The sequence below is a fragment of the Chlamydotis macqueenii genome, chromosome 9, assembly GCF_036417535.1.
Source record: "Chlamydotis macqueenii isolate bChlMac1 chromosome 9, bChlMac1.mat, whole genome shotgun sequence".
In the NCBI taxonomy this organism is placed as follows: domain Eukaryota; kingdom Metazoa; phylum Chordata; class Aves; order Otidiformes; family Otididae; genus Chlamydotis; species Chlamydotis macqueenii.
The window spans coordinates 27,700,209-27,722,807 of NC_141564.1; the positions used below are offsets into that span (position 1 = coordinate 27,700,209).

The 22,599-nt window shown below is 40.9% G+C and overlaps 1 protein-coding gene across 1 annotated transcript in view; it reads left to right on the top strand.

Annotated features, from left to right (window-relative positions):
* Positions 1 to 22,490, top strand: part of WWTR1 (WW domain containing transcription regulator 1) — a 76,704-nt gene extending 54,214 nt beyond the window's left edge. Inside the window, exons 3-6 of the mRNA XM_086754407.1 lie at positions 4,150 to 4,349; positions 16,930 to 17,063; positions 17,573 to 17,685; positions 18,768 to 22,490. Coding sequence (XP_086610533.1) covers positions 4,150 to 4,349; positions 16,930 to 17,063; positions 17,573 to 17,685; positions 18,768 to 18,952 — 632 coding nt within the window. The 3' untranslated portion in view covers positions 18,953 to 22,490. The remainder of the gene's footprint in view (positions 1 to 4,149; positions 4,350 to 16,929; positions 17,064 to 17,572; positions 17,686 to 18,767) is intronic.
* Positions 22,491 to 22,599: the final 109 nt, after the last annotated feature.

The following is a 22,599-nucleotide window of genomic DNA, read 5'->3' on the forward strand; positions in this document are numbered from 1 at the left end:
TGGCTGCAGGGTGGCTGCTGACTGAGGGGCAAAGGAGCAAGCACTTCATCTTCCCCGCACAGCTGGCCTTTGGCCTCGCGGTTTGTCCCGGGGGAGTCTTTCAAGCTGGAGACGAGACACGGCGTTCCATACGGCCCCGGCTTCAGCAGCCCCCAGAAGGGTGATGGGCCGTGCCGCTCATGAGGCACGTGGAGGACGATTTGGACAGGCTGTTTTGCAGAGGACACGTTTCACTTGCCATCACATGTGAACTGCTGGTGTAGCAGTGCCCTAAAACTTAACACGTGATCTGAAGGCTTGCTCATCATAATTTCAGTGCCTTGCAGTGGAACCAGTGCAAAAGAGTACTAGCAGATCTGCCATGATTTAATTACTCTTCAGCTAGTTCCCAGAGTCAGCTGTTTTATTACTGCACAAGTAACATTTTGACCCTTAGGATATATTTTTAGAGCAGCTGAATGTAGCAGTTGTTGTGGGAAGTGCTGCCGAATGCCCCAGTTTTTTTTTATTTTCTATAGTAGATATAAAAAAAGAATCACCTAACAGTGTCGTGTTTTATGCTTATTTGTTTTGAGCTAGGTTAGATTAACTTAATGTGCGTTATACGTGTGCATGCACATGCCAAAAAACAAGATTTGACTTCACAAAAGTAGACCACATATGTCCTAAATTTGCTTATGGGGTATTATCGTGATTGCACTCAAGAATAATTCAAGTGGAATAATGCTGTTATGCAGTTGGTAGGATCAAAACCTGAGCCTTAGCGTCTGTGCATTTATAAACTGGTTTTGAGTGCTATTAAAAAAAGAAAATTTATTTTATCAGCATGTCAGTCTAATGCTCCATTTTAAGTTAGACTTTATCGTAAATATACTCTGTTCAGATACCTTGACAGAGCTATCTGTACTTGTTTGAAAGCAAAGATACGTTACCCCTCTATGCTTAATGTTTCTGCTTCTGTCCAGTTTGGGCTGCTGTGAGAGTAGGTTTCTGGTGTTCAGACCGAGTGGAGAGTTACCCAAGTAGTGTGTTTTTCTTGAAGCAGTATATGCTGGAGAAAAATGTGATGTTAGCGGGTTCCAATGACCTCCAGTAAGTTTGTCTCTATGACTGCAATCAATTGTTCTTTAAAAGCCATTCCAATTAATCGTAGTTTTGAAGAGATCTATTTTTCTGTGTGCCTGGGTCCAGAGATTTAGACCTGCAAACCTCTGGTGAGAAGGAGGAGCAGAGCCAAGTAATGCAGGTGGTGGAACTGGCTGAGGATGGCTCCTGCCTACTTCTTTGCCCTCTGGGCATCTCCTGCACTGCAACTTGTAAAGCTTTGCTGTAGCTATAGCTTTGTCAAACCCAGGTGATGTAAATAACTTTTTTTAGAAGTAGAATGGATTTTTGTTGTTTCTCAGAAATGCGATCACATACTTACGGCATATGTGACTTGTCGGAGACTCGGTGTCGGGTAATTTCTATACTCCTGTTGTTGGGGTGTGGGAATGCTCACTTTACTTACTGTACGGAGCTTCCTGTAGTTCCTTGATGGTATGTAACAATGGATAGTACTACTTGAAAGAAAATGTACTCCGAGATACAGAGTTCACTGGACCAAAATAATCTGTCTGTCCCCATGAGAAGAAATGACTTGGAGGGTTGTTGGGGACCATAGCTCAGGGAGAAGTATTCCTCAGCATTTCCATATTGCCTTGCTCTTTGCCTTCTTGCATGTATAATTTCAGCTGTGATACAACATGGGTGCAGATCAGCGGATGAAGAAGGAGGGAGTGTTTTATATAGCAAAGGCAACAAATAGCCATGACTAATAGTCCTACAACTTAGGTGCTAGCCCGGAGTGTATCCCAACATGCCATACAGCCTGTTAATCTTTACTTAACTTTACCTGGTTCTATCATTTGCACGTGCTGCTTAAATGAAAGCAGTTTTCTTATGGAGAACTTACTGTATTGTGATAATCCTTCAGACAGCCTGGAATCTTAGCATGGCTGTTCTATTCACTGGACAACTGACATGCGCAAAATCTAAGCACATGCTTATGCATATGAGAAGAGTTAAATTCCTGCCTAAATCCTTATGGTCTTGTCAATTTAACACCATATTTACACTGATACAATTTATATAATTGTACTTAGACTATTTCTTACTTATTTTAATGTGAATAAGATTCACTGCATCTTAAAATGTGGTTCCACACATTGTTTTCCCATGATGAAAGCAGTTGGATTTCTGCACCCAGTTCTCATTCCTGTCTTTCCCCCCTCAGCACTGCAGTCTGCTAACCTGTCTGGGTTTTTACCGCTGAAAAGTTACTGATCAGTGCTGGCTTTGGTCCCTCTTTCCTGCAGCCAGCCTGTTTTTCCCACCTGGACTCTTATGTTGGTTGCACATAAGCGTTTTCATGGCTACCAAGTTACTTCAGCTGGGAACTCATCTAGCCAGAAGACATCTTCTTTTTACCCCTAGGCAATTTTTAGTTTGCTGTGTGGCCACAAAAATGCTTTTGCCAGCTCAGGAAAGGGGTAGCATGTGGGCAGGAACAAGCAGCTGGGTGTGGAAGAGATGGTAAACAGCAGCACTGGTTTCATGTGGAAGCATGGTGTCATTTGTGTGGATACAGCTGTTTGTGGACCACACATAAACTGAATCCGTGAAAAGGTTATATTACTGCAGGGCTGCTTTTAACTTGGATTATTTCTTGAGCTGGATTTGCCACTGAAGCTAAAATATCGTGCAGCTGCACTCTCAAATGGTTCCACAGTCTTTGCGTGCTGGACCTGGGTGATGCTGGATGGCCCAGAAGAAAAGGTTTGATTCAGGTCTGACGTGAGCACGTGTAAATATTTCTGTCAGGCGACGCAGGGCAGAGCTTATGCTGGCCTAGTGCCTGCGTACCTGCCTTACCCCAGTCGCAGAAAGACATGACTGTACCTGGTTTGGCAGAAAGCTGGCTAGCATAAAGTCAACCTTTAAAACAATTGTTTTACTTGGAACTGCCAGAGTAAGTTAAGTTCAGCATTTGGCATTGTATGGGTATCATATGTTTGATCCAGGCTGTAAAATCATCAGCCCCTTTCTTTGAATGCACACTTCTCACAGTGCTTGCTGTACTGTGTCCTTCAAGGTCAGGCGCGTACGCAGCGTAAGTGTGTTCAGGTCTGAGAAGCACAGAACTGAGTTGAGATTTCAGTTGTCATATGGTAAAAACAATGAGCGAAAGATAAAAAGCAATATACAAATGTATAGTAGTGATTCTCACTACTTTGCTTTTTTATTTATGGATGTGGTACAGTTTCAGTTTAACTACCTTTTCCTTGCATTTGACTTGCTTTGAAACAGTATGCGAAGTCACAGTATGTGACTTCTGACAGTCCGGCTTCTCGCTGGGTCTCCTTAGCTGCACTTCTTCCCTTCAGTTACAGTTCTCGAGTTGTTTTTCGTCGCTGTAATATGTGAGTGCCTGTGAGGTAAGGAGTGCTTAAAACACTTCTGTGAGATATTAAAATAATATTAACCCTCATTTGTAGATGAGTACACAGAGATTGTGGCTTGTTCATGATAATACAGGAAGGCTACAGCCTGCCAGGGAACAGGACCTCCTACGAGGTTTGCTTAACTGGAACAGGCACAGCTCTCATCTGCGTGTCGTTGAAAAAAGTGTGTATCTCCTTCACAGTGGTGGGAAATACACACAGGGCACATTAGTTATGCTGGTAGTTATTCTTACAATAATTAATTTAGATCTGTCATTGAAGAAAATGTTAAGATTGAAAACATTTTTACTAGCTTACTGCGTATTAGGCACACATATAGACACGTTTGTAGAGGAATTTTCAACTGAAAAAACTTGCATGTCATTTACTACTTATCATTAGGTAAATATTTGAGCATACCAGGATGAGTATAAATACTTGCTGTATTATAGGTATTCATGTTTTATACACACATGAAATATTAAAAATAATTTATGAAGTAATTACTAGTACCAGATCTTGCCAGATGGAGTAGTTATCTCAGTCATGTGAAATACAGTAGTTGTAATAATTCTAAACTGTACATGAGCAACATGTGTCCTAGGCCCTCTGTTACCTTGAAGTACAATTCTGCTTAACCAGCCATGGTTTATTCTCTTTCCCATAGTCATGAATCACCAGCACCAGGTAACAGCCAGCACAGCCATGTCGCAGCAGAGTCGTCCTCCCCAGGCTCCGCAGCCGGGGCTGTTGAACTTGCCCAGCGCACTGACCACACAGCAGCAGCAGCAGCAGAAGTTGAGGCTCCAGAGAATCCAGATGGAGAGGGAGCGAATTAGGATGCGTCAGGAGGAGTTACTGCGACAGGTAACGCCAAGGATACTCTGCTTGTATCTTGTATTTTGTTCAAGAGGCTTTAGTTCAAATAATACAAATTTTTACCAGGTAGAATTAGTAGCTCTGTTATTTTTTGTCAAGATTAATCATTGTTTTAGGTAAGAGTAACTGAAAAGCTAATATAAACAGAACACTTCATTTTTTTTTTCTCTAAATTGAACAGAACACAAAACAGCCATCTGTCAGGAGTTACAAACCTGGTGTCTTTTCACTAGCTATAATAGTAGTGTAAGGAACAAATTCTGTTCTGCGTCTGTTTATGAATCTAGAGCAACTATCACTGATTAATTCCCAGTTTAACTTGGTTTGCATAGCAGACCATATTCATGCTTCAGTGAAGATAATGGCAGAACATACGGAGTTGGTTTTGGCTCTGATCCCAACTGTACGACTTGCACCCTCTGCCTTTGAATTAAAATAAAATTACATTCATATCTTACATGAACACCTCTAATTTGAAGACCTTCTAGAGATGATTCTTCATGGATGTTTTGTTTATTGTTCTATTCCTTAAGTTTCAGCTCTATATAATGACTCATATTGTACAAAATAGATACGTAATTTCTTTCACATTTCCTTAAGGAAATAAAAAGTTCTACCAATTGTGTTTCTTCTGTTACAGACAAGTCCACTGGTGATGTTGTGTTTTGCATGGCATATTAATCAGCTTTCTTAGAGAAAATAAATAACCTGTTTCTCTCAGGAAGAGTGTGAATGAAATACATTTTATCAAGAACAGTGCCTTTATTGGTGGCCTTGTAAATACTGCAGTTGCAATTCTAAGTACATTTCAAAAGGGTAACTTTTACAAAATCAGAGAATCTCAGAGCAGCTGAGGTTGGAAGGGACCTCTGGAGGTCATCTGGTCCCACTCCCCTGTTCAAGCAGGGTCACCCAGAGCCGGTTGCCCAGGACCGTGTCCAGATGGCTTTTGAATGTCTCAAGGATGGAGACTCCACCACCTCCCTGGGCAACCTGTGCCAGTGCTGGGTCACCCTCACGGTGACAAAGTGTTTTGTGACGTTCAGAGGGAACGTCCTGTGTGTCCGTTTGTGCCCATTGCCCCTGGGCCTGTCACTGGGCACCACTGGAAGGAGCCCGGCTCCTTCCTCTCGGGACCCTGCCTGCAGGGGTTTGTGTGCATTGGTGAGATCCCGCGCAGCCTCCTCTTCCCCAGGCTGGACACTCCCAGCTCGCTCAGCCTGTCCTCACAGGAAAAGCAGTGCGCCCGCATTTTCCCTAGCCTTCCCATTGTCACTTAGGTGCTTACAGAAGCCTTTCTTGTTGTTTTTGATCCCTTGACCAGATTCAATTCCAGCTGGGCTTTAGCTTTCCTAACCTCATCCCGATGTGCTGGGACAATGTCTCTGTGTTCCTCCCAGGTTGCCTATCCTTACTTCCATCCTCTGTGGAAATTATAGTTTTGTGGAAATTATTATTTCATGCCTTCAGCTCTTTTGCCTAGGGGATTGTACCACAATTCATGGTTATTTTAGGGTAACGTTTGTTTGTACTTTATTTAGAAATACAGTGTGACATTTCTTTGCAGCAGATAGAAGCATGTTTGTTACTGGGCTAACAACGCCAGTTCGTGAGACTTTTCTGATTGTTTATTATAGAACCATAAGTTACTGTAATATATTGAAATGTTAGTGACTTGTGTAAAATGCAAAAAGAAGCCTAAGAAAAATCCTCACACTTAGGTGAGGATATAGATGTCATAGGTTGACTAGCCACAAGTAAGTGAGGAGTGATCCACTTTTTCTTCCAAGTCCGGAAGAGAATGACTGAGAGAAAACAGACTAGTGATGAAAACAAACTAGAGCATCTCAGTGACCTCTGGAAGACTTTGTGGGTACCAAAGAAAGGGACACATACATCTTTAAAACCTTTACATCTGAAATAGAGATCTGGATGATCAGAGCAGATTTAACAGGAGGGAGATGTGCTCAGAAAGGATTTGTCATCTTTTAGAGGCAGCAATCATGAAAACCTCAAATTAATGGCCAGCTTTTTTGTTTCCTCTCTGCAGCCCTTGCATGTTGGTTTTGCTAAATATGTTGGAGTTGGAGTTTTTTTTAAGCAATTAAAAACTACCCCAGTAAAATTAATAGAAGAAAAGGTCTTTAATGTTTACAGTGACTGAGAATTTGAGGTGCTCTTTTTCCATGCTTTTATTTCAGAACAAAAAATTTCTAATTGCATTTTACCCAAACATCACTTTTCAAAAAGTAGCAATAGGCGTTATTGCAATCACTCACCAAATTAAAAGTTATTAGAATGGTATTGAGGGTGCTTTTTTTTTTCTTCATATGCAGATAAAAAATGCAGTTTGGTGAGGGTCTTTATATAATACAGACTTCTGTCAACAAGAATACGATTGTACTTTTCTTTCCATGTACAAACTATATGTAATTAAAATTTCTCTCCCATTAGGCCACTGGAACCTTACTAACTTCATCTTGTGCAGACAAAAAGACGAAATGTAGGATGAATATACGTACTACCGTATAGTAGGCTTTTGTAAAAGAGAGATTGATAATGAAATGAAAATGAATGTCTGACGAGCAGAATCACAAAAACATTAGTGAGAATATTTGTAAAAACACTTTAGAACAATATATTTGCTTAATTTATATTTTTTACTCTTTTCCCTCCTGCCTCTAAATATATTTAAGAACTTTTTAAAAAAAAATGCTTAACAAAAGTAATTAACAAAAATTCATTAATACATTTTGAAACTATACAGCACCATCTAGCTACATTTTTTTTTAAAAAAAAAAGCATTGAAATGATATGTTTTTATAGCTTCTGGAGCAACACTTGGCTATCTTTGCGTGTGCTTATTCCCTTCATCTCTGGTGAATATATGTACGTGCTTAAAGTTAGGCGAGTGCTCAATGCTCTTGCTGAACAGGCATGAAAGGCAGATCTGATTCCACTGAAGTGTCTGTATTTTTTTTTACCTGCTCACATCAGGGCTGAATTTGACTTTCACGGTTCAGACCTGAGTCTGGAAACTGTACAGGTACCAACCTCTTATGCCCATGTTCCATTTCCGTTACCCTTAATTTTTGGAAGTTTCATTATGATACATTACCTGTGTGCGCAGAACGACGTTCAAGGTGGTGCTCTCTGACCGGAGCAGTGATCTCAAGGCTTTAGCATAGCTTCTCCTCTACTGGCAAGAGCTCAGAACATAACGGAGATGGGTGTGGGAAGAGAGTGGGGATATCTGGTGTGAGCTTAGTCATAATTGTCATCGTGCTAATAACATGTTTAGCTATTTTTACTCTCTTTGGCTCTGTTCTTGCTCCAGGACAAGAGCAAATTAAACTTCCAAACAGTTGTGCCATTAACACAGGGGCTGGTTTCCCTGCTCTGCTGACTGTGTTTTACTTTGAAACTAATACACACACAGCGCTCTGCAGCTGTGCCATACTTAATCAAGCCTCTAATTTATTATGCCCAGTGCCACCCTGCACCTATGGTGTTTGTTTGAGCTCCATGTTCTATAAAGCAGGACAGTATCACTTTGCATTAATAAAGTTTTCAGAACTGGTGCGGCTCTTACGGAGCAACACATTTACCGCTCAAGGAAAGCAAGATGCAAAATCCATCCTTCCTAACAGAACTTTGTGAACTTCCTGCCAGTAACCTGAGCGCTCCTGAATCCTGGCAGTTGAGAAGGATGCAACAAATCCCGCCGGACTCATCGATGTTCAAGCACAATTACTCCTGCCTTGACCCTTCACTGCTGCTTTTGCTTTTCTAGTGTAACCTGTCTAAGGGAAAAACTCTGAGTAAGTGGCACACTGCTGCTAGCAACTGCGAGGAGGTGCAGAGAGTCAGAGTGAGAGAGGAGGAATTCTTCTGGAGGGTCACAAACCTCCTTTCAGCCTGGCAGCAGCTGCTGGCTCCCCACAGCCATTCCTGGCTGCAGCTGCTCGGGCGGAGCAGCACACCCCGCCGGGGGAATACGCAGTTCTGGAAGCTGTCTGCTTAGGGAATTTGTTTCCTTCTTTGTCCTCCGCTCCCTTTAGTTGGTACAGCCTCTAGAACTGCAGACGGAAGCGGATCACAAGAAGGGCAGCATTTGAGAAAACCAGTGTGACATTTTCGATATAAATATTCCCTTCCTCAGTTTTGTCATTCTGGAAGAGTTAATTTTCTTTCTTACTGATCTGTTTTTGTCAGTTTTCCAAAGGAAAATGAAGAGTCTGCATGCTGCTCAAGAGCTCTTGGAAGTGGAAGTAGTTAGAGGTGACGTCAGTGAGGAATCTCTGAAAGCGTCCTACAGGGAAGATGTCCCAGCATTTCCCTGGGTGCACAAGTGCCATCTTGCTCCTTGGTTGGAAGGGTACAAACAGTCACAAAAAGGGAACGCTTCTCAGAGGTTCCTTTCTGATCTCCCAACCCTATTCCATAAATACATGCACAGAAAGATACAGGGGCTCAGAAGAGGCTGTAGAAGGAGCGGTGTATGGGGATGCAGAGGAAGATCTATCACTGTTTTTGTCCTCCCAGAGAGGAATCTTACTGGCCTGCTGTGGCCTGAACAGAAAAATGCCCTGCTGTGTGCTTCCACTGCACAGGCTGGCCCATAGTCTGGTTTATTGATGGCATAGGCAATATCTAGATTGTCACTTTCCACCCTAAGTATGAGGGCTGGAAGAGAAGTGGCTCACAATGCAAACTCGCTATAAAAATGCCCTCACTCATCTCCCCTGGCTGGAGGTAACTGTTTGGCAGCAGAGTGTGGAGTTCAGCTCAGTTCTGCCAGGGAGGGTTCCAGTAAAGGCGACAATTTCTAGATTTGTCTGGCATGCAGCTAAAAAAGAGTTTACATCAGAACTGTGGTCAGAGGCAGTGAGTAATTCAACTCACCGCAATGCTTTGAAACTTTCAAAGACTTTTGCAAATAACCACTGAAGCTTTTGACGTGCCTTTGTCATGTCAGAGTACTGTGGGCTTTTACATTTTTTTTTTGTTTTGTTATTTATTTTGAAAGTCCACTTTGGGTTTTTAAAATAGCCGTATGCTGTCATGTCAAGCAGATCATTATGGGCATTTGGTCCTTTTTGAACGAAGTGGTGAGGCTTGTCTCTGCCAGCCAACAGGAGGCACGCCGGCACCTGGGATGAAAGCTCGTTAGAGTAATGAAGGCTGTTCATGTTGTTTGCGACTGCAATATTGCCATTCACAGAGCTGCAGGAGGGCTCTGGTATTTTTTGCCAGGCTTTTTAACCTAGGGCGGGAGATTCCTGAACATGCTGCCTAAGAACTTTGTAGTCATGCTTAGAATAGAGAACAGGACGTAACAAGCTCTCACGCAGCTTTCGTGGCTGTGTAATTGATCTGTTACTATTGACCATTGCTGTAATAGTATCAAAGAGGCAAAGAAGTCTAGTGTGTAGCAGTGCTAAAATGATAACGTGACTTCTGACCAAATCGCCTGCATCAGGCAGCGGCAGAGGAGCAGCACACGTCATCATACGGTGGAGCCAGTACTCTTACTCGCTTCCTCAGCCTGACTGACCCCATCATGCATGAGTCTGTTGTTCCGTGTTATACAGTGCACATTGACTTCGTATTACAAGCAACATGCAATATGTTGACATAAAGACACAGGAGGTGCCACACCACTCCCAACGTGAGAGCAGGACAAGTAACTTTATAATAAAGTCCCCGATGACTGGAAGAGAGGAAACATAACCCCCATTTTTAAAAAGGGGAGTAAGGAAGACCCGGGCAACTACAGGCCGGTCAGCCTCACCTCCGTGCCTGGCAAGGTCATGGAGCAGATTCTCCTGGAAACCATGCTAAGGCACATGGTGAGCAAGGAGGTGGTTGGTGACAGCCAACATGGCTTCACCAAGGGCAGATCGTGCCTGACCAATTTGGTGGCCTTTTATGACGGGGTAACAGCATCGGTGGACAAGGGACGGGCAACGGATATCATCTACCTGGACTTGTGCAAAGCTTTTGACACTGTCCCGCACGACATCCTTCTCTCTAAACTGGAGAGACATGGTTTGATGGACGGACCACTCGGTGGATAAGGAGTTGGCTGGATGGCCGCACTCAGAGAGTGGTGGTCAACGGCTCGATGTCCAAGTGGAGACCGGTCACCAGTGGCGTCCCTCAGGGGTCCGTGTTGGGCCCGGCCCTGTTCAACATCTTTGTCAGTGACATGGACAGTGGGATAGAGTGCACCCTCAGCAAGTTCGCCGATGACACCAAGCTGTGTGGTGCTGTCGACTCGCTGGAAGGGAGGGATGCCATCCAGAGGGACCTGGACAGGCTGGAGAGGTGGGCCCGTGCCAACCTCATGAAGTTCAACCAGGCCAAGTGCAAGGTCCTGCATCTGGGTCGTGGCAATCCCAAGCACAAATCCAGGCTGGGCGGGGATTGGATCGAGAGCAGCCCTGAGGAGAAGGACTTGGGAGTGTTGGTAGACGAGAGGTTCAACATGAGTGGGCAATGCGCCCTTGCGGCCCAGAAGGGCAACCGCATCCTGGGCTGCATCAAGAGGAGCGTGGCCAGCAGGTCGAGGGAGGTGATTCTCCCCCTCTACTCTGCCCTGGTGAGACCCCACCTGGAGTACTGCGTCCAGTTCTGGAGTCCCCAACACAAGAAGGACATGGACCAGTTGGAAAGGGTCCAGAGGAGGGCCACAAAGATGATCAGAGGACTGGAGCAGCTCTCTTATGAGGCCAGGCTGAGAGAGTTGGGGCTGTTCAGCCTGGAGAAGAGGAGGCTCCGGGGAGACCTGATAGCGGTCTTCCAATACCTCAAGGGGGCCTACAGGAAAGATGGGGAGAAGCTGTTCAGTAGGGCCTGTTGTGATAGAACAAGGGGTAATGGGTTTAAATTAGAAGGAGGTAAGTTTAGATTAGATATTAGAAAAAAATTTTTTACAATGAGAGTTGTAGAGCACTGGAACAGGTTGCCCAGAGAGGTGGTGGATGCCCCATCCCTGGAATCGTTCAAGGCCAGGCTGGATGAGGCTCTGAGCAACCTGATCTAGTCAGGGATGTCCCTGCTTCTTGCAGGGGGGTTGGACTAGATGACTGTTGAAGGTCCCTTCCAACTCTAACTATTCTATGATTCTATGATTCTATAAATGTAGTGTTTCTTGCAACAAAGAAGAGACAGGAACTTAGATTTTGTGAATGCTAGTGTGAGTCTTCCTTTGGGGGGTGCTGAAGGCTTTTCAGCTTACAAATTGTCTTGCTCTGCAAGGCCTGTCTAAATCATGTTGTAGATTAAAAGTTCCTGGAGTGGGTTGTTGATCCTGCTGTCCGGAGTGCCAGTCACTGTATCTGGGGACATGATTAATAAACCTGGGTGTGAATCTCTCTGCGTTGAACCTGGCAGTAGTTGGTACCGTGTTTCCAAAGAGATGGCTATCTGAATGCCCTGGTTGCAGAGCTCCACTGCAGGACAGAAGGCAGGCAGCCAGCGCTACGGCCTGCACGTACGCCTGAAATTCACAGCGCTTTGTGCAGGAGCAGTCCAGTGCCCTGGGAAGAATGGACATTTTGCAATGCCTTGCTATTTGTGGAAGGCAGTTCAGTGAAAAACGTTCAAGTTTAATAAAAATCCTTCTCAAATAGCTGACTGTTTATCATACTGACCATAGGATAAACAGCCTGGTGTCTAGCAGTAACATAGTCTCTGAGCCCTTGTTCTTACTTCATTAATAGTCTATGCTGAGCTACTTCTGGAAATTAAATTACTGTGGAAATGGGGAGTAAGTCACTGAGGTTACCAGTGTTTCAGGTTTTTCCCCTTACAATATGATACAGGAAAATATTTGTGTCTTTCTGGAGGAAGGCAGTGCCTGTGTCTGTTCTGTAAAAAGAAAATATGGTTGCAGCAAGTGTAGGCTAACCTGCGGTTAGGCGGCCACTGACTGTGACATCGAAGCAGCACAAGTTTCAGCTTGGCCTATATAAGCTTGCCCTTAGCACTTACTTGGGCATCTAGCCCCCAGTAAAACCTGTTCTGTTGTCGCTTGGCTCCTGGTAGCTGTAACTGGTTGTCCCAAGTGCAGTCACAGCTGTCTTTTGAAGTGGCACAGACACTGCATTATCAGAAAGTTCTTCTAGTATAACGTGAAAGAGCTAGAGGTTAGAACTGGACCTGCTAAGCATGCTCAGCGCAGTTAGACTGCATGTGCAGTAGTGTGCACATTGTGCTCAGGGCTTTCAGTACTCAGAAAAACATACTGACCTTGGTCATCGAGTGGCTTACTCCCTGTTAGAGAAACCTCATCTTGGAACTTGAGCTGTTCTGGGAGGAGGGTCCTTAAAATGCAGCCTTTGTGTCTGTAGAAACCTAAATTTAGGCAATTCAGGTGCAGTTTTGGCTGGTTGGCTTTGCCAGATGGAACAAGCCAGCAGCAGTAGATATAAGAAATTCTCTACTCTCTTCGGTGTTGTTTATTTGGCTGGGCATTTTTTGAGTCAGACTGTAAGAGAAATGAAAAGCTGTAAGAAAATTCTTAACTATTTCTGTGCATTTCAGTGTGAGAGGAAGAATATTTATTTCATGGAGGGTTAAAGATGTGAAACTCCCCTCGTGACCAACACTATGTTTTTTGCAGTGTAGTTTGATTTTCTGTGCAAGTGCATTCTGTAATCAGTTGGAGGTTCAGAAATCTGCTGTTTTGGAAAACTACCAGAGGAATCATAGACTCAAGGGAGGAGCGGTGTGTTTGTGCTTCTGTAATGAGCTCAAAGAAGGCATGACATGAAGAATGAGAAAGGCCTCATGTTTCCTGTGATAATTTATTATATTAACTAGATGGCTAGCTACAAAATATATTTTTTTGTGTTGTGTTTAAGTGAATTTTCAGGAATGCTAATGTCATCCTCTGGTGTTACAGTCTTCCTTTGGATCCGCTTTGCTCGGTCTCAGACTCCGTATGAGTGTCACAAGAAAAGTCGTACATCTGAGCCTTTACAGAGTGCCTTTTAGAAAAGCATGTATCATTATAGCAGTGCTGGATTTTTTGCTAATTTAATTAAAGGTGTTCCATAAAGAAGGTATTTATCTCTGTCTATATTTAAAAGCATGGAATTGTACAGATTTTTCAGTGTTTTTTGGAAACATTTCCCTACTTTCTTTGTAGACATCTTTTGTCTTAAATACAGTACTTCTGCAATGGCTGTGGAAAGCAGCAGAGTGAATACAAGTCTTTCAGAGTGATGGAATTAACTAGTCTCAGAAATAAGCTGTCTTTGGCGGTGAGAACAATTATGTAAAATTAGTTACTCTGATAGAACTTCAGGCTGTCAATATGTCATTACCCATTTTGGAAACAGAACTTCCTAGAATATCACCCTTGTTAGGCATCTGGCATTTTTAATCAAAGGAGTTTCAAAACTCTTGCTGTTAATCCACCTACTAATTGTCAGCAAATACACCCTTAAATAATGGACTTTCTTCTCCACAGGTGCATGACTTTTCCTTCATAGATTTTCTTTGGCACTGCTCTCTGTGGCTAACAGTTGATTGCTAGCCTTTGCCATCTCTGGTTAATCATTATTATCAACTTTCAGCTTTAACATTTTTCTCGACAGCATATCTTCAGTTTAGCTTTTCTCTTTCATGATCATGGAGCCTGGCAAGCTCTCCCCTACCCCCACAACACACACATACACAGTCCCCAACAAGCTGAGACACTGATTTGTCCTATATGATCCATTTAGAAGCTGATGGATACAGAAAAGATTTTCTACCACCTCCTACAGGCAAGAAATTGTCAGGCTTATGTTTTATGTGGTGCAGTTTTATTGAGCAATACAATTGAATTTCAGTCTGATAATTAAAAAAAAAAATGACATGAAGGCTGGCAAGAAATTATTAAGATTGTCCAAAACAGAAAAGCAGTCTTTGAACAGAAAGATGTATGTATGCACATGGACATTCCTTGATTCCTAGAGTCACAGGATAGTTGAGGTTGAAAGGGACCTGTAGATATTGTCTGGTCCAGCTCTCCTGCTCAGAGCAAAGTCAACTGCAGCAGGTTGCTCAGGGCTGCATACAGTCAGGTTTTGAATATCTCCGAGGATGGAGACTCCACAGCCTCTCTGGGAAACCTGTTCCAATGTTCAATCACCCTTACAGTAAAAAAAGGTGGTATTGGGGCAGTATTTTCAGTGCACTAAAGCATGTGCACAGTAGCAAAGAGAAATTATTTCCATTAAATTAGGACTTAGTCACAGTATTCTGAAAGAGGCAAATACTTGAATCTTGAACAGCATGTTCTCAGTACTTTATTTTTAGTAACAGCGTTTGGTTTTTAGAAATGACAGGAACCGGAATGATAACCAACATTTATTTCCCATGTTGGCAACTAGGGGAAAGGGTTTTTTTTTCCTTCTTTTTTTTTCTTCCCCTGTTCTGATCTTATCTTTATTAGTGTGGAACAATGTCCAGTGAGATTTGAAAATCCACTGCCAAAGTATCAAAAATATGAACTTCATTGCTGGATTGGACTTTAACAACAACAAAATCCTAGCTAAGTATATCCTGCCTCATTTTATCTGTCTTCCCTTTCTTCTTGCTTCCTTTCTCTTTCTGTATTTTTCTGGCTGTCTTTTCTCTTTTTCTTTCTTGCTATGTTTCTAGTATTCACCTTGCTTCTGTTGCTGCAGTTGCTGTTAGAATCATAGAATCGTAGAATGGTTAGGGTTGGAAGGGACCTTCAAAGGTCATCTAGTCCAACCCCCATAAACCCACGAATGATTTTTAATATATAATTCTGCATCCAGCTATATTCTTATATTTAAAAAAATACTTTCAGTATCTTCATGGAGACAGTTATAAAAGCCAGTCTGCCCATTTTCTGAGGTTCGTACATTTTTAGACTCCAGCTGATTTATTTATATACATAAGCTATTAAGAATCTTCAGACTATTTATTCTTAGCACTTACTAAATAATTACACAATCTAATGTAAATTGTTATTTATCAGTGAATATATTGATAATTTGATTATAAAGGAAACATTGCCTCGATAGGCACCAATATATGTTAATACTCAATGAATAATTGGTGCGTTATTCATGAAGAGATCAGACCCGTCCTCCCCAATGAAGAAATAAATTGAAAACATAGTAAAACACCATCTTCTAGCCTCAAAAACATGTTAATATTTTCTGTACTTGGGAGAATGAATGATTGATTCAGTGGATAAAAGCTTTCTACTAGGATTTAAATGAAATACTTTGCTTATTTCATCTAAAAAAAAAACAATAAGGTTGAGCAAGCTAGGTGAAAAACAGATACAGCTTTATTATTTTAAGGTCTTAGGATGTTTGTTTGGAACATCCCCGTGGGGCCAAACCAGCTTTGTGGAGGCCTCGGTACCACTAGATGTCATGGTTGTTTCGCAGAGATGGTGCTAGAAGATTTGATCTTTCAGGAAGAGTTCTGAAACGAGTTTCCTTGGGCTCTCATTGCTCGTTTGTCGTCCTAAAGACAGTATACATGAGACAGGTCGTTAGGCAGATGCATATTAATAGGCAGAGGCTTTTTTCTAAAGATTATTGGGTCAAAGTCTTGGTTCCAGTGGTTTTCTTCTAACATGTTAAGTACTTTATGGATGCAAGTGATATTCTTCTGCTTTGGTGTACAGCAAATGATGTCATCTCCTAGCAGCTCCCGTTGTTTCAGTGCCTAATTTTGCTCTCTTTTGCGCCAGTTTAAACAGAGCGATTTCACGTAAGGTAAGCTGCTAGAAACAGATACATGGGAGATAAAATTTGAGTCTGTAGGTTTTAAACTGCATTATTATTGCTGCTTCAGCTCTCAGAGAACTTGGCCTCACTGAAGAGTAACCTGAAATTGCAATTTGAGTGTTACACAGCTGTAGCATGTGAAAACCCTCAACTGGAGTCAGCTGGCCCATGAAGCGTGGACAGGCTGTCAACAATCAGTTGTAATGTGCAGGCCTGCCAGCGTTTTACGATGAGGTGACATACAAGGTGTCCGAAGCTATAGCATAGGTAATTTGATTTTGTAGGGATTGTATCTGTGGCCAGCAAGGCTGTAGAGGTGCAGTCATTCTGCAGGTAGTTGTGCTTCTTCAAGGTTTGACTTTCCCCTGGCTGTCTGCCACTACCCCTCGCTAGAGGCTGCCAGTGTGACAGCTCTGCCAGTAAAGCCATTTATATGAGCGTTTCGTGATCTGCATCACGCAAAAAGAGCAAGGCTGGTTTAAACAGGCAAATGGGCTCTCTGGTTAGGGTGAAGCTGATTAGAAAGTCCTCCAACACATCTGCCTGCTGGCTGAACTCTGGGACTGGCTTCCAGCTGTGGTAGTCACCGAGAGGGAGATGCTGCAGTGTTTTCAGGCAGCACAGGTGGGTAGGAAAGACGCTAGCTGTCTGCAGTATGATTTTCTTCACAGTCATGTAAACAGTCATCAGTCACCTTGTAAGAAGATGTGTGTATGTTACATGTTCACTTGTTACAAGACTGCAGTACTTCTGAGCTGTTGGAATAACCCTTCCCTTGTATTTATTTGCCTTTCCAGGAAGCTGCTCTGTGCAGACAACTTCCCATGGACTCAGAAAACATGGCCCCGGTTCAGACAGCTGTGAATACACCTGCCATGACACAAGACATGAGGCCTGTTACAAATAATGTATCTGATCCTTTCTTGAACAGGCAAGTTCACTCCCTCTTCATGAGCCAATTGGTCTGTTGCCTTCTCTACCCTTTCGAAGCTCTCTCTCTCAAGTAGTTTCCTATATCATCATCTTTCGTACTTACTGTGAACAGGGGCTATGGCTGAGTGGCTGACTTGAAATCTTTCAGTTTATACTTGAAGAAGGAATCTTAAAAAAACCCAAAGAAATGGTAACAGGTGTTTTTAGTTGTGCTGTAGGTGTATGTAGAAGACTGTAGGTAGAATAGGTACATTATCTCAGTATAAACAAACTCATATGTTTTAGGCTATCAGAACTGGTTTTGTCTAGAGAGTTATATATACATGTGTGCATTTCAGAATTTAAGAGTGGCCTCACTTCAGTTTTTTCATATTTGGACTGATGTAACATGACCACATTAGTGGCCAACAGTTGAGAATGAGGCTTAATGACTCAGTATTTAACTTTAACCTACTCTGCTGTCTAACAGAACATCCTTACTGATGTTTTTCGTGTTTCAATTTATAGTGGGCCATACCATTCCAGGGAGCAGAGTACAGACAGTGGCTTGGGATTAGGATGCTACAGTATACCAACAACACCTGAAGACTTCCTCAGCAACGTAGATGAGATGGATACAGGTAGAATACTCTGATTTATCTTAAAATAGAATGATATTAATAGCTTTGTGTTATAATCAGTAATGTTTTATAATTGCATAACTGGACAATAATCTCTCACTTTCCTGTTCAAGAGAACAGACTGAGACTGTGGGGAAAAATGCCTGAAAGATATTTAGTGCCTAGAAGGTTCTCAGCTTTATCTTGCGTCCAGATTCTACCCTTTTACCTTAGACTGATACTAAACAAAACAAGTAAAAGTTGGTAATTGTGAGCCTTAATTTGTGTTTTCATACCATAGTCCCAGGTAGGAGTAGTAAAAATCTGGTCTTGGGTTACATTCTTGGTGCAAATCACTGCATTTTCTAACTGTGGGAAATCAATCTCATTAATAAATCTCTTACAATGCTACAGTTGGATTTGCCTTCAAACAGAATGTTTGAATGTATTTAGGTTTTGGTATGTATTTATTTTTATATCAGTGTTCTCATGGTGTTTAAAATAATGACATAAATTACTAGGAAATCAACAAGTATTTTTCCAGATAGTGAAATTCTCAGCACTTCCTCACCTAAACTTCCTTTTGAAGTCATCAGAAGTTCTAGATGATGCAAAGAGTGAAGGTTTCTCTATTGAAGATTTTAATGCTTTTTATTATTAATTTATGAAAAAAGTATTATAATATTGCAGAGCTAAATTGCTCTAAAACACTTTTTTTCAGTTATGCCCCGTGGACAGCACTCGCCCTTGTGCAGAGAGCAGGGTAGAGGGTTTATGTAAAACTCAATTGCATTACTCCCTGTGCAGACTAGTGAACTTTGAACAATCATGCTTCCCAAGTGGACAGTCAGAGGGTGATTACTTTGAACACTGCTGGAAAGAGCCTTTTGTGCTTTCGAGAGCAAAGCAAGTATATGAATTTAACTCTTACAAGAATATGCATTCTGCAAGCAAATATGGTTTTGAGGTAATGTTTGTAGAGAATAGCAATGCTCACAAGTGCTTGTGGGAAAGGGGAGTCTAATTTTTATATCAATTGTGTTGCTGTAAATTACCCGCAAGAAGAGTTTGGTATGTGAATTATTCTTCTTTACTTTTCCTAGGAGAAACTACAGCACAGACAACGATGAACATAAATCCACAACAAACACGTTTCCCTGATTTCCTCGACTGTCTTCCAGGAACAAATGTTGATCTTGGGACTCTGGAGTCAGAAGACTTGATCCCTATTCTCAATGATGTGGAGTCAGTCCTCAACAAAAATGAGCCCTTCCTTACCTGGCTGTAATCATTCAATGCTGATTTGTCCTACAATGCAAGTCAACATTTCTTTTTCCTCTTGAGATACAGCTAGAATATCTGAAAATTCTCAAGAGATAAAACTTCCTGCCTTAATGACTTTTGTTACATCATCTTTATGGTCAGTTTAATCTGTGCCTTGATTTGATTGACACTAACTTAAATATAAAATACACATATCTATATATAAATACATATATGCATATATATTTCTTCTTCTTTAAAAAAAAAAAGCACACTATTTTACACATCTGTATACTTTTTAACCTTTTCAGACCAGGCAGAAATGTTTCATTTTAAGGACAGAAAGTGGATCGTGTTTGTGTATGTCCCTGAGTGATGTCCTAGGTATTGATTAACATCACAAACCCTTAATGAATCACAAAAGCTAACTACTAGGTCACTTGGTTCAATAAACCTGCACAGCATCAGACCATGAGAGCGGTTTTATTACTATGTTTATGACAATAGTATCAGAAGCTTTTTTAATCAACTTCAGCTTCAAAAATCTTTTTTTTTTTTTTTCTTTCTTAGTAAAACTGTGCTGTATGGAATATAGATTAAATCTGATCCATATCAGCCATAATAATTCTCATTATATATTTGTAAAGGCACAAACAGTACTATTGCAGTTTCTTTTTTTCAGTATATTACTGTATAGTTTTTGGAAAATAAATACTTCCAATTTGAAAGTACCAGAATTGTTTAGCAACATTTTTACACTACAGTATTGTTGCAAAATAAACCAGACTGGTACTGACTGCTGCCTTTTAAAAATAAAGCGATGTATTATAAACAAGCATTTTTTAAAAAGATCTTAGATTTTTATGTTTAAAATATTAAGCACTACAATTTTGTAACTTAACACATGAACAAACAGTTTTTTCTATATATAAAATCTGTGGCAAATATCTTAAGTGCGAAAACATGCTTTTAAAATCAGGTCTGAAAAATGTGGCACATCTTTTTAATGTCATATGTAGTGGGAAAAACCCCTTCCTCCTACTGTTTTCAGGAATGTTTTTAACTGACAGTGTCAAAATACATGTAGTTGTATACATGAAAGAAGATGGTAACTTTATCAGGGCAATGCTAAAGCAGTATTGTAACTTGTCTGGTGAAGTTGCTCAGTTCTTAAGTCTTTCACTTACTGTAACTGGTGTACAGGACACAGGGAGTGTTCTTTGTATTTCTACCTATTGTATATCCTACGGATCCTTCTTTATCAGAGGTTTGGGACTGAGAAGGCATCAAGGACATTAAGCTTGCAGTTCCCCTGAAATGCAAATGAAGTCCTAAAATTCTTAAATATTTTGAAGTTATTTATAATCTATGAATTTAAGCTTTTTATATTGAAAAATATGTCTTTTTATGAAAGGCATTGAAACTTTTCTCTAAGCTTAATCCAGGCTATGCAGAGAGAGGAAGAGATGTAGCACTCAGCGTAAATGTGTGTTTGCCAGGTCTAATAACACTTACCAAGATCTTGCTGATGCACCATAATATTGATCCCTAAGACATTTTTCCATCTGTTTGAGTGAAGGTAGGTGAAAAGGTCAGAGGTGATGTGATGTGAATATGGAGTAGGTTTGGAAGACAAATGATTACGTAAAAAATGTAGATTCTTGCCGGGAAGGGTGGCTGCAGATAGGGATACCCAGAAAACGAATCACCAGTGTTCAGTAAAAAAACAGAATAGAAGAATTTTATATAATAAACTGCCTTTTCAATGATTAACTGCTGTGGGTACATGATATCAGAACATGGAAAATAAAAAGCACACATCCCAAAATTTTGAAAGAAGAGATGGAAGGCAAAGACCTACAGTCATGAAGTTATATTACATAGGGAAAAGTAGCTGGTTTTATGTTTGTTTTTGTGGGTTTTTTTTTAATAGAGAATGAGATGTCACAGAAGAGTTGTATCTGCACAGAATTGAATTACTGAATGGGCATTGTGTTTCCTTTATTCTTTTGGAGGACTTTTTAAAATTATTATTATTTTTGCTAGTGCTAACTGTTGAGATAGCAGAAATATCTTTTCAACAAACAGGGGACCGGGCAGGGCTGACCAATATTACTGTTATTATGATTAATCTCTATTTTAAGGATTTCTGCAAATTGTCAGCCTAAATGACAAACAGATGGTCCTAAGGCTTTCTTCTTTAGTGGCATGACTGACATTGGTAGAAGAATAGGAGATTCTGTGTCATCTGGTGGTGATGCCAGCTCGCCAGCACTGCATGATTGGCCTAGCAAACTGAGTGTCATTGGTGCCGGGACAATTACCAGTAGCTGCACATCTGAGCTCTAGTGTGATTCAGTTGGTGTTGCTCATTCATTAGATACCGTTGAGAAATGCAGTTTGTTCATTTGTCTGGACTATTGTAAATGTAAGTTTTATCATATTAAAAGGTATCCCAAGCAGATCAGGTTCTCAGCTAGCATGAATTAGTCAACCTGTTCTGACTTCGGTGTGCCTACACTGATTTTCCTCAGCTGAAGGCCATACCTCTTACCATGAAAACTGATGCAGTTTCCTAGTAAAATCACATAGCGATGTTTATCAGAATTGTGAACCTACAAACTTGTTTCTTCTTTCATTGGTGTTTCAGGTGGGTAAGTGTCTTGGTTCAAAGTCCTTAAAGAGGTAAAAAAATCAAACCCCATGTTTCTATATTCCATAATAAATCAGCAGCAGATTTGGAAGAGGAGGGTGCTATGTGAAACACGACTTACAGTGTAAAACAACTGCCAAAATCTTAGGTCAGATCTCTACTCAGTCATGAAAGAAATCATGGTTAAGTTAAAAGTGATTTTTTAGACTGTAAGTTTTTCATTTTTGTAATGGAGAGGATGTATCAGATGAAGTGCAGCAACGATAAAAGCTATTCTTTAAAGTTCTCTTTTTTTAAAAAAAGTTTCTGGCTTTACACAGGCCTATGGCAGAACTTTTAAGTATTCAAAGCATATATAATTCGTATGAAACTAAATTTATTGCTGACAATATTTCACTGTACTAAATGTACACTGCCCACTTGCACTGTAAATACAGTAAATGTGCCAGCCGGACAGTTTTACTGTTGACCGTCACTGAGGGTGGCATGCGTAAGTCTTGGTGATACAGAAGTAATGAGACATTGTTAATTACTGTTTGTATTCTGGTAATACTGTTAGAATGGAACTTGGGGAGGTTTGATTTTTTGAGAACAGATGCTGTTTGGGGGAAGAGGAGGATTAAAATATCTATTTTAAATACAGAAAAATATGGATGTTCAAATAAACTTGTTTCCTAATATACTACATCCATGTACATGCTAGTACTTTTTAACTTTTTTATTTGCTTTTTTTTTCATTTTGTTATATGACGTGTGAGCATTTGTTTTTAATTTCGAGTACCTTGCAACAGATTGTATGTATCAAAAGCAATCAGATCAAACTGTTGTATCCAAGGATTGGTTCTGGTTTTTTTTTTTATTATTTCTTTGATCTTGTACATGAAAAGCAAATATAAATGAGCTTAAAAGATTTTGGATGCATATTGGTTTATTAAATTGTTTGGTTTTTTTCTTTGGAGGATTTTAGTATGTGCTTCCCAGGGAACTGCAGAACACTGCTTGGAGTAAATAAATGTACA